Genomic DNA, 13,079 nt, shown 5'->3' on the forward strand with positions numbered 1-13,079 from the left:
TACTATCAACTAACTTTAATTTTACATTCATCACTGTATATTAGTATAATAAATATGTTTTAAATTTTATTATATTTAATTGATAAATGGCATGCCATTTGGGCATGCATTTTGGCAAAAAGCATGCCTATAGGCATGCCTTCGCGGAGTTTCGTGATAGGTACCCTGACGTACACACTTCAATGGTAAGTTAATGGTTATCATTGTTATTTTAAAAATATACAGAAGGTTGTCCATAAAAAGTAGATTTTTATATAATAATGATGTCAAAAATTAATGACATTGCCACATTGGTTTTGACTGATTTGACATTCGATTTTTTTAATTTTAAAAATTAATTTTTAAATGTTCAATATATTTATTTCAATGATTTACAAAAAAGAAGCATGCACGCATTTTACTGAAATTTATTATATGACTAGAGAATTAAATTTATATTAAATTTGTTTGAATTAAATAAATAAAATTGGGTAAAATGACATTCAGATAGTGTAAAAATTTATTTGTCAAATAACATTTTTCATTCATAGTTCAGATTATATGATTTATTCATATATTCGGAAATATTATTCATTCAGATATAAATCACTCAGATTTGCCAAATGTATAACGACTCGTATATTTTTGTATTATTTAAAATGTAATTGTTGAATAATTAATTAAATAAAATATGTGTATGGGTTCTGTCAGCTGGATATTACTTTGTTGTTAATTATGTGTGATCATTGGGTTCGAGTATCATTTGTGTAATTCGTTGTGAGCCTGTGTTGTTTTATTTTTATATTTAAAAATGATTTTAATCAAGATTAATTTTCATAAATACATGGGTTATCTCAAAAATTATTTTTATTTCTTTATAATTTTATTTATTATTTTTGGGATTTTATAAAATTTAGAAATCAATATTTCATTAATTATTTAATCCAAAATGATTTTCTGACTGTATTAAAGTGTAAATTCAGTATTAAATTTCAGAATGCTTCAAAAATTATGGAACTCGGATTTTATTATTAAGTTTGGATTATTCCGAGAATTTTAAAATTATTTCAAAAATTTTTGGGATTAAATTCACCCGCACATTTATTCGTTAAAATCAGAATGCGGTGTTGAATCTAGATAATGAAAAGCAAAAAAAAAAACATATAAGTGTTATCATCCTTACCCTTTATTCCCCTATTCTCCCATTTCAGTTCACCCTCCCCACCCCTGTTATTTTTCAGTCGATCTCTCTCTCTTGCTTAACCTCTCCTGATTCATGTTATTTTTTTCAATCCATCGATTCCTCCTTCTATCGTCTTGTTGTTCCTGCCGTTTCCCCTTGTGCCGCCGCCTGGTTTTCCGGTCTGTTCTCCATTTAGCCGCCGATTTAGTCCCTGTTCTTTGATATATATACCCACGTATGTATATGTGTGTTGTGTGTGTGCGTATTGTAAAGTGTGTGTGTATTCTGCTGCAGTGTTGTGGTGTTTTTAATTTCTCAATCGCCTTTCCCCGTTTTCCAGTGAGGGGGGGGGTGGCGCGTGTGCTTCAGGCTCCGTGTGTTGGTTCATGTTTGCGTTATAGTGGTTCCTTGACTTCAATTACAATTTATTTTGTTTTATTTTATTTGTTTATTCTTTGTAGAAAATATTTGAGTAATATTCATAAAGTGAATTAATATTTTGTGCGGGAATTGTTAGTAATTAATCGGTGAAAATCGTGACGGGCATCCGAATCGGGTACCTCCGAGATTCGCCGCCTTCAGCGATGAATTTCGATGAGCTGACGGTGGACCGTGATGAAATATTGTGAGTCCTAAATCAATATAAATAGTAATTAGTCCATAAAATTATTTTTCGGAACGAAAATTTATTATTTCATATCGAAGTCGAGCACGTATTTTGGATGGTGAATTGTGATTGTTGAGTTAATTGTTGGGTTGTTTGTTGATTGAGACGTCGATTATGTTTCGACGGGTAGGTCGACAAACAAAGGAGGTGCTGCCCGATTTTCGGGAAAATTAAATTCGAAAATGCGGGGACATATCTTGTAATTATCGGGACTACCGGTCAAATGTTTATAGCCATATAATTATAAATAAATATTATACAAACCTACTTGCATATTATGATAAAATATTTTATAAAACTGTTAACAACCATGTTTTCTCGAAGTGACGGGTATATGTATTTTCCGAAAATGAGTACAGAACCGAGTCTTGAATACGTGAACCCTAATTGTTGCGTGTGTTATTATAATACGAATAATTACGAGTTGGGATTGTTATCGTTTAGATAGGATTGATATAGAGGATATGTCAAGCATAATTGAATGTCTAAATTAGGGTATTTCGACTCTGTAGGTTATAGTCGGAAGGCCCGAGAGTTGACGTTGGACTAAAGATAATCTATCGATCAGTCGACAAGCTCAGCAAGGTTCCAAGCGAAGGACCTGAGTGTTGAAGTCGGATCCAGGATAGTAGTAAGGCGATAAAGCCGAGCGTCCAAGTCAGTCCAAGGTCAATCAATAATAATTGTAAAGCTGGCAAGTACCCATGACCATACTTTTGTGATTCAGTATATATGAATGAAATGTTGTTTTATTTTCGAACAGGATTAGAAACGTTTTAAGTTACGTATCCCCTGTATTTGAAAATGTTGTTTAAAATATGTTTTTGGGGGAAAAGTAACTTCTAAAAGTACCTATCTCTAAAATGTGGTTAAAAATGGAAAATATGTTTTGAATGGTGTGTTGTGACATAATTGATTTTAACAAGAGATAGGTAAAAGTGATTTTGAAAACTGGATAAAACAAATCAGATATTGGATAACGTTGCGTAAGTGGCTAATTCGGTTGCGCACCCTATCTTCACCGATTAGTCCAGCATAATTAATTAGAGACCTAGCTAGTCTCTGCGGATCCGGTTAATTTGTGCGAAAGCCCGACCAGCTTTCCTAAACAATTTGTGTGATAGCCCGACCAACTATCCTATATAACTTGTGTGGAGGCCTGATCAACCGTCCCTAGATAACATCCAATATATATCTGATTATGGTTTGTGGTTCAAGTAACGGAACAAATGGTTTTGTGGTCCCCGTAACGGGACAGATGGTTTTATGGTTCCTGTAATGGAACAGGGGTTTTGGAAATAAAAATAGCATGCTAAAATTGGACTCTGGTATTTATACACAGCACATGACTGATGATATTGTTTTATAGAGCATGCTAGTGTTGATATCCAGTTTATACATGCTTTACTTGTTTTTTAACAAGTTATTAATTATGTTCATATAACTGCTTTAAATCGTTTTACTTGTTATTCATATAGTGATACTGCTGAGCAATTGATTGCTCACCCTTGCAGAATATTTTGTATATATGTATTACAGATTTTTAGGAGACTCTTCATTTGTCGTCAGGGCAGAGTTCCAGTTCCCTTCGTACCAGACTCCTCTGAGGTAGTTGTGTCAGACCAAAAATGGTCTGTTGAGTTGCTATATTAAGATTATAATGTCGGGATTGTTTTAACAGGTTGGTTTGTAATAATTGTAACCTAAGTCATACTTAAACCTGAAAAAGATCTTGGTAAAGGGGTCGCGTTCATGTTGTGAAAATTAAATGGAATTATATTATATTTGTTGGTATTGTACTTAGTGACATCAACTCCTGACCCCGAGGTTGAGGCCGTCACAAAATGACCCCTTATTTATGTATATTTTTATAATTTTACTTTATATGTCTTATAATTCTACTAAAACTTTTGAGAGTGAAAAATTAAAATACCCACCATTTGGGGGCAAATGCCCAAAATACAGTTTGACGAAATGTTCCGCCCAAAATAGCCACTGAATACGCATCTGAGATATGCGTGTACATTTTTTTAAAATTCTGTGAAAGACAAGCATGTGAGACATGCATGTTCCTTTTTTATTTTACTTGGGTACGCATTTTTATGATGTGTATTCTTTTAAGTTCAAATGGGAACACACATGTGGCACACGCATGTTCTTTACAGAACTTTAAAAAGCTGAATACGCACCTCTTAATTGCATATTTCGTGGGTATTTTGGGCGGTTCGTACCGCCAATCAGCATTTTGGATAGTTGGTATTGGAAAGTAGTGTATTTTGGGCATTTTTTCAACTTTTGATTACACCTTTATTTATGTATATCTTATACTTCTACATGTCTTATGAATTTATTCAATTTTATTTAATTTGAAACCCTTTTGAAGTGGTACACAAGTATTAATTTTGGTTCTACTTTTTAAATCATATACTTTTAAAAAATTTAAATAATATTTTTAGCCTTTTTGAATCATATACTTTTTTAAATATAATTTTTAGAATTCTATTTTAATTATAATTCTTGATTTCTAAGACCATCCTAATATATATATTGTAAGAGATTCTTATTTAAAAATATATTATTTTTAGCCGTTTTGATTTAGTATAATTAGTAGAATTTTATTTTAATTCTATTTCTTGATTTCTAAGTATCACCCGGTCACCCACAAATTATATATATATATAGATTAAATCAATTTTTCAAGGAATTCGATACATAAAAACTTATTGCAAATGCAAAAAATAGATGTATAAAATACATACAAATATATATAAGAACCATTGTTGAAGATCGAGATTATCATCCATCACCAAAATACAACAGAACATGAAAAAAGGTAAAGACTTAAAAACCCACTACACCTTAATTTTTTCAGCATGCTAATTTATGCGCATATACATAAGCTTTTTTATTTTTGTTAGTACTTCTTAGACCGGCAAGACCTTGCACTAATTTTCTACGTCAAGGTGATGTGTTATGGTATCTTGCATGAAAATCAATTTTACGGTGAAGATTAAAATATTTTTATCATCAATCACAAGCGTATAAATTGAATTAAATAGTCTTATTACACTAACATAGTCCCAAGTAAATTTAATTATATCTATCATGTTACGGTTAACTAGATCATGAAGAAGCTTATAATATTTATATTATCCACTTTGTACTATTTTGTACTAATTTTTTGGCACATTTACAATTTTCTATTATAGATATGACTTCACAAAGATAAGAGGTTGGCAAAATAAGATATCCTCAAATAAGAGAATCTAAAACGAAAGAGCAACATGATAAACGTAATGATAAACGTCGGAAACAATAAGCGATACGAGTATTATTGACTAAGTTTAGTTTTTTTCCTTATTTTATAGAATTATTTAATCAGAAAATGATATCTCGAGTTCTATGCAAAAATAGAATGATGTTGTTAAAGAAAAAGAATCTCAGGATGAGAATCTTCTAGATATTATTAGCATAGATTGTATAAACAAAATTATAATTACATATCTGTATAAATACATACTTTGTACCGTATTTGGCTGACTTCTTAGTACCTTTTTAATAATTGATGGTCATTTACATATATTTTTTTAATTTTTGTTAGTACTAGTCAGACCAGCAAGACCTTGTACTAATATTTCATGGGAAGGCCAAGTGTTGTAACTTTATGCGTGTGTACCTTCCTGTATTGGAATTAATTTTATAGAAAAGATAAAAAATTAATTCAAATATAAATATTATATTAAAGTCAAATTATTTATCACCAACCCTTAGATAATCCCAAATTCCAACTACATTTATATATATCATGTAACTGTTGGATAAATCAATAGGCCTATTAATACGATATATTTTTTATATTTTAAATTTATGTTTAGAAAAAGTTATGAAATTTAACTCTCTGTAAATATAATTTGAATTTTCTATGTTGGTCCGTGCATGGGCTACCAACTAGTTTATAAGTAAAAAAGCATATAAGAATTTGATTACTAACTTCCTCAGGGAAAACAATTTCTTTATAAATCACATGTTCTCAATGTGGTTGTCCCCCGACACCCCCAAAATAAAAAAAGTATGTAATTAACTCTTATTTCCATTTAGCAAATGGTTTCAGAAATTCGCCAATGAGGGACATTTTTTAAAGGCCAGGAAGCAGGAACAAATAGACTGGTTCCTCGCAAAAAGAGCCTGTTAGCTAAAAGTGTACATGTGCAAAGCTCTTGTTAGCTAAGCTGGAGAAACAAGCACAGGCAACTGATGTCAAAAAGGGGCTTGCAGCTGGATGCGAGGTGCAATTTAGCCTCAATTTCTAAATGAAGCAACTAAATGGTGATGTACATTCTTCTGCACGCAAGTTGGATACTGATCATTCCCCTGGTTAAATCATTTGAGGAACCCCCAGATGTTCTGCCAGCTTCTTGTTTTAGTCGATCTACTGCAAATTCTTAGATAGGGGCACTTAATATTGTTCACATTGGAACTGTTCATTCGTTCATTGTAATATGCTCAAATGTAAAATAGCCTAAAGCCAAGCATTGCTCTTATATTTTTACTCGTCTATTATTCAACTTTCAAATACAAGTAATAATTAAAAAAGGTGCTTGTTACAATGCTGATACATGTGTTTTTGTACGAAAGGGAACAAATATATTAATGTTTTTGAGTTTGTTTATTTGTAATGGGACACAAATCAATCACACAATTACTGTGTGCATGCATGTAATATATTTTCAGGTTAAGCACCTTTTTCTTACTTCCACTCCTTCAGATTCTACCCCCATTTTCCCAGATGGATCAGTCGATATCTGTCTTATATATGCACTTATTAATACCCTAGTCTCTCTCTCCCTCCCTCTCTCTCTTCCAAATTATTTTAATCAGTGCTCAGGATGATATCTATGATGCAGCATTGTTATATGTTCAGATCGAAATTTTTAACTGAAATTATTGTTCAAAGTAATAAATTCTAAGAATCCTTTACCAAATTGCCTCAAACTGCTAATTTTAACAACAAAATATTTAACACATTTTCAAGGGAGCACCATATTTGGTCGACCAATTAACTAGACAACGACCAATTAATTAGACAACATCCCAAAATCGTATATCATATTAAATAATTAATCACTCTAAAATTGTAAGGTGTGAGAATAAGAAACTAGCTAACATAATGTTATGATATTTAACGCTACATACTTGTGAATTAGGACACCATAACTGGAATTTGATTAAGGTTTCGTGAATTTTTGTTCGGCTACATATGCGTTTATAACGTAACTTGTAGGGACATAAACGAAGCTAGCCAAATCTTGTCCTTAATAAGAGCCCAGCTTTCTTTAGCACAAAAAATGTATTGAATACATTTGAAATTCAAATGAACGCACCTCGATTCCTAAATTCAAGACATTCAAATTTTAGTACATATATGAGAATTTTAAATGACAACTTAAATCATGTCATTTAAAATACATCATTTCAAATGAAATGCTTGTTTCCAAACAAGACATTATGTAAAATCAAATTATATGTATGCCTTTTGAATTTTAATGAGCCCAGTTCTAGCTGGACAATTTTAAACACATGCCAAAACTTGGGTCGAACTTGGTAGCTTTAACTTAAGCCTTTAAGGCATACATTTTTGAGTTCATGCCTGACTTCTTAGTCTAGTAGATTGCAATGTGTTTGAATGAAATTAACATAGATAGAGAAGTGCATGCATTGGGTGAAACTGGAAAAATTTTAAAGAGACGGGGCTCCTTTGTGGGTTGCACAGTTTTTTAAAAACATAACATAATGGCTGAAAGCTGGAAAGTTGTAATTTTGTAAAGCAATGCATGTTGTTTGATGAAGCATTTCAATCTTTTACCTTGTTTATTCATCCCCCATTTGTTTGCAAACACGTCTTAAATTGACCCGTGAGCTTATTTTGGATTTAGATTATATTCCTTTAGCCTTCTTGTAACCCTTTTTTTATTCATAAATGACATTATCTAATTAATCATTTCTTAATTAGCTAAATGAGGTCTTTCAAGGGTAATTTTTCCTCATTTAATTGCCTACATTAATTAAATATTTTTTATTGGTACTAACCTACAATATTAATTAATTAGTACAAGTACAAATGTACAATATAGTAAAGCCCCTTGAAAATGGAATGCCAGCATCAGTCCTTTATGATCTAGCAGCCCAGCTTCATCTATTTATATAAAAAACCAATTAATTTATCATTAAAGATTGTACTATGATACGGCAACTAATTAATGGTTGAGAATGAATGAATGTTTTGCACATACTGTAGTAGCAAAGTTCTGTTTTTATTTATTTATAAAAAGTAAATAAGAATTTGTGTACAAGGGTCATGGTACAAATTCAATATTTGTTGGCCTAAACAATCAGCATAATATTTTGACATTATATTCTGACATTCTTTTGAAGAGGAAAAAGTATGATGGGCTGAAAATGAAATCAATCTGGTAAATTCTAATTCATAAAAATACAAAAAATGAAAAAAGTTTGGAAAATTGTTTGACAGAGATATTTTGAGTCTCAATCTTGTGAGAGTGATACATGATAAAAAATGATGAAACAAGAGCTCAAAGTTGTACAAATTTGAATTGACATCAAGTCAAGTCTGTAAACAGAAATTAGGAATTTCTGAGGAAGAAAAAATTAAGCACTAGCCACTTACCATGCACAAAAAATAATTAAATAATGCAAAGTATGCCAAAAGAAACAAAAGGGTAAAAGATAAAAACAAGAATAAATGAGGTAAAGTTAATAACCCCAAAAACTTTAAAGTGGTTAAAGTTTGACACATAAAAATTCCATCTTTCTTACCCCCATAAAGAAAATCAAGAAAAGTAAGGGAGTAAAAAGGAATTTACAAGATAATATTACCCAACTTTTTTACTTTTGTCTAAAATTTCTCCATCTTCAACCTAGCCTAGCTCTCAAGGTCCCCTAACCCCACAATCTATAATAAAGAGAAAGTATTCTTTTCTCTTCTTCTTGGCTTGTGAGTGTCATTTTCTTGCATATACTCCACACAAAAACAAGCATTAATCATCCTCCTCCTCTACTCACTTCTCCTCACCTTTCTTTATATCCTTCATTCCCTTCTTCCCCCCCTACCTTTAATTCCCTCACTCATGTAATTTGTTGCATTATAACAACTTATATATATTCTCTCAATTCTTCCAAAATCCACATACAACCAGAACAAATAACCACAAACCTTATCTCTCAGTCTACGATATTTGCAGTTCATCATTTCTAAATTTGATCATCATGGAGCTTTTTCCAGCACAACCTGATTTATCACTTCAGATCAGCCCTCCAAACACTAAAAACAACACACCAAGCTTCTGGAGAAGCCCTCTTGATCATCACACAACCAAGATCTCTTCATGCAAACCCGATTCAACCGACATAGCTTTCGAGCTCTCCCTTCTTCCCCATCATCACTATCCAAATTCAGACAAGCCCTCCTTATTTCAACCTCTTCATCAAACTAATAATTACATTAACCCTACTAATCATCATCAATATAGTACTCCACCTCATCTTTTCCAATACAAACAAAATGGTTCCAACTTGGTACCTCATCATCATCAAATTCAAGAAGTGCCACAAGGGTTTCATCAACAATATCAAATTCAAGAAGTACAACAAGGGTTTCATCAAGATTTCGATTATTTAAGGCCTATTAGAGGAATTCCTGTTTATCAAACTCAAAAACCAACAACACCACCTTCTCCATTTCTTTCTGGACCTCAACAACATTACTCTGATTCTTCTAATCCATCTTTCACTACTTCAACTTCCAACATCTCAAGATCTAGATTTTTATCAAGATTTCCGACCAAGCGAAGCACCCGAGCTCCCCGGATGCGATGGACTACTAGCTTACATGCTCGTTTTGTACACGCTGTTGAATTACTTGGTGGCCATGAAAGTAAGTAATATAATCACATTCATTTTTATTTATATAATTCTAAACTTTTTCTTGATATTTATATATTGCACCATTTCTTGATGTTTTGTTAGGAGCAACACCAAAGTCAGTACTTGAGCTAATGGATGTCAAGGATCTTACCTTATCTCATGTGAAATCACATTTGCAGGTAATTAATCATAAATAATTAATGATCATGATGATATCATTTGGTTCAAGTTCCCATCATATGTGTAACTACCTAATTATACTGTAATCATTACACAAACTCATGATTAGATTTCAGATCTTTAATCAGTTTTGTTAAATTAATTAATCAACTATTTTGCATAAAGTAGTAGTACTAGTAGTAGCTGTATTTTTGTTGCATATTTTAGTTAATAAAGCCAATGAGCAATTAATGTGACTACTGTTACAGTGTTGCAGAACCCAATGTTTTGTGTTTTGGTGAAAGATCTCTGCAACCTTAGCTATCTATAGCTAGGTCTTTGCTCTTTTACTTAACTATATATGTATTTATATACACACAAATATATATGGATCTGATGGTTGACAGAAAAAGAAGCAGCTTTTAGATGGAAGAAGAAAACATCTAAACATGGAAAAGGGTAAAAATCAAGTAAAAATAGTCAAGGTGGTAACTTTGGGAGATAAGACATTTCTCGATTGCAGAGATAACAAATTACGGTCAAGCAACTTACAAGGAGTCAGGACCACCTAGACTTATTCAAAAATTCATAAACCTTTGCATTGCAGATTTTCCGAAAAAAATATTCTTCGTTTACATCATATTATCGTGATTATTAAGCGTTATAAGATAAAATACACTAAAACCCTAACCCTAAGCAATGTATATAAAAAATAAATAAGTATTTTACTTTTTTGTCGTTAATAAGAGCGGAAAGTATGTTGAATCAATCGTTTTTAAGGAAAACGGGGTCTTTGATTTTTCTATAATTTACATAGTAAATGAGGTCTAAATTTACGGTCCACCAGTGGACAGAGGTTAGAGAAGACATCTGTGGATTATTTAAGTGGGTAACAACAAAGTGGACAAAAGAAGTACTGTGGTGCTATCATTTCGCAATGATGTCTTCATTATTGGTTTTGATAACCCTATAGATGGATAGATACACAACACTGTAACTACCAAGTCTAACTCAGGGTTAATATTCAACTAGTACTTGTTTAAACTTTAAAGTATACATTCACACACTTACAAAAACTGTAAGTAAAGTAGCAGGCAAAACAGACAACAGTGAATGCAGAAATAATAATGTAGTGTGTCTGAGACAGTAACTTACATGCATGGTGCCATGCAATTATCTACATTTTTCTGTTACAGATGTATCGCACTATTAGGACCACAGACAGGCCTGCAAATTCTTCAGGTAACTAATTTAATTTTCTTCCCACTGTTCATTCTTATTTTCTTCTTCATCTTTTTTCTGTCCTTCTTAATTACAACACACTAATTATTAGGGACCATCTAAATTATTTAGATTCTTATTAAGATTTGCTCCCTTAATCACTAATAATCATACTTTTATGTGTTGATAGGGAACCAGTCAGATGGATTTGACAGCGATTTGGTACTCGATAACTCTGAGGATCAGAGTAGCAATGTAGGCGAAGCATATGGGGCATCATCTTTTAAACGAACAAGGCCGTTGGTTATTGAACAAGATCAAGATTGTTATGGCCTCTGGAGCAATTCATCATCAAGGTAAAATACTCCTGATTAATTAAACTTTGCTGCTGTGGGGTTATGATGATCTTAAAATAATTATACATGTAGTCACACGTACGTAGCATGCGACTGGAACAAATTATTAGAATTACGTATATCAAGTAATTAAAATCAGTGCCCTTCTGAACATTAAACTTTTGCAGTGTAGAGTGAAATAGCCTATACAAGATATGCCCACGTAGTAAGGAAATAATATTTTAAGTAAGGCCATTTCTGTGTGTAATACTATGTGCTTGCCTGAAGCTTTGGATAGATGTAGAGAAATGAAGGGATGAAATGGACTAGGCAGGGATATATATGTGACAAAAACGCCAGACATGTGAATTTAGTCAAATTTTTTTAATAAATACATTATAAAATATTAGAGAGAGCATTACAGCTAGTTGTGATTTTGTTTTCTTCCTAGACTGTTGCATGCATATGCAAGTACTATTTGAGGAGACACTGCAATTATTTTCTCTTTTTATGAATGCTAGCTCGAACGATTTAATGAATAGGTAAACATGTACAGTTTGTTAATCTAAGAAAATTATTCTTCTTGATTTTCTTAAACTAAAACTTCCAATAGAAGCTTCCTGGTAGTTTCTTACTTAAACAGTTCTTTACATGTTGGATTCTATATGTGTGTGTGTGAGTATAAAGCAAGCAGAAATGGGGAACATACAAACAGAAAAGGGATTTGATATCCTAGTAACCTGAGCTTATTACTTTGATAGCTTTCTTTTACCCTAAATAATCATATTTATTATTCTCCCCTTCATCTTCTGTTGATTTCTTTTGCAGGGATGCTGGGATTCATGGAAAGCCTATCAGGGCCACTAGCGGACACTCTTTCCCTCCTTTTGAGGTACCTTAAACATCCTATCCCCCCTCACTCTTGCGCTTATTAATTAGTTATTATAAACTCTGAGAGAGAGAGAGAGAGACCACATATGTAACACAGACACACAGAAGAATAAAAAAAAGTGAAATGGTAATTAGTTCTATCTTTTATGCAAATTAAAGACTGCATGAAAAGAAGAGCAAAGAGAATGGACTTTAAACTCACCATTCATGCAAAATTCAAGAATTGGTCCACTTCATGAACAAATTTTTGGTCAATTACTTTTCAATATAGTATTTTTAATTTGGTGCAACTATTTACTTTATTAATTTTAAAATTCTTGTATAATTCATACAAGCCCCAGTAAAATAATAATGTTGCTACTTGCTACAATTTGTGCAGGAAATAGTGAGTTATGAAGATATATGTGAGAAGCAATTGAAATCGCAAGCAGCTGTAGAAATGAGATCAAAGAAGCCTAATTGGGAGTTCAGCTTGGGAAGATCTTACAATGATCATCACATCTCCTGTTGAAATTGTGTAAAATGATCGCTGATACATTAGTAATTAACTAGAATAGTACCGAAGCCTTGGTTTTTGCGTAAATGTTGATGACGGAAAATATGCAATTCCGTATCTAATTGACTGTCGTTCTCCATTGTTATTGAATCTGGAAGAACTACATTTTTTCGTAAAATATTAAGAAGACTGAGTTGTTTTAATTCA

General features: G+C 32.1%; 1 protein-coding gene and 1 long non-coding RNA gene across 3 annotated transcripts; both read left to right on the plus strand.

Annotated features, from left to right (window-relative positions):
• The first annotated feature begins 1,137 nt into the window (after window positions 1–1,137).
• On the plus strand, window positions 1,138–3,611 carry LOC141688956 (uncharacterized). 2 transcript variants are annotated; one of them, XR_012562199.1, is made up of 2 exons: window positions 1,138–1,397; window positions 2,342–3,611. It is a non-coding gene; the product is annotated as an uncharacterized LOC141688956 (long non-coding RNA). The 2 variants fall into 2 exon arrangements; XR_012562200.1 differs by having other exon boundaries at window positions 1,138–1,341.
• Window positions 3,612–8,804: 5,193 nt separating this feature from the next.
• LOC141692968 (putative transcription factor KAN2) lies at window positions 8,805–13,079 on the plus strand. Its single transcript, XM_074497940.1, has 6 exons — window positions 8,805–9,780; window positions 9,873–9,949; window positions 11,126–11,171; window positions 11,341–11,506; window positions 12,314–12,377; window positions 12,756–13,079. Exons 1-6 carry the CDS (start codon window positions 9,114–9,116, stop codon window positions 12,885–12,887), a joined length of 1,152 nt encoding a protein of 383 aa, XP_074354041.1. The 5' UTR covers window positions 8,805–9,113; the 3' UTR covers window positions 12,888–13,079.

Source organism: Apium graveolens, chromosome 10, assembly GCF_009905375.1.
Source record: "Apium graveolens cultivar Ventura chromosome 10, ASM990537v1, whole genome shotgun sequence".
NCBI lineage: Eukaryota > Viridiplantae > Streptophyta > Magnoliopsida > Apiales > Apiaceae > Apium > Apium graveolens.

Coding starts and splice junctions, on each gene's coding strand:
- LOC141692968 (XM_074497940.1), top strand. CDS start 9,114: ATGGAGCTTTTTCCAGCACAACCTGATTTATCACTTCAGATCAGCCCT. Junction 9,781..9,872: donor ATTACTTGGTGGCCATGAAA/GTAAGTAATATA, acceptor ATGTTTTGTTAG/GAGCAACACCAAAGTCAGTA. Junction 11,507..12,313: donor TGGAGCAATTCATCATCAAG/GTAAAATACTCC, acceptor TTTCTTTTGCAG/GGATGCTGGGATTCATGGAA.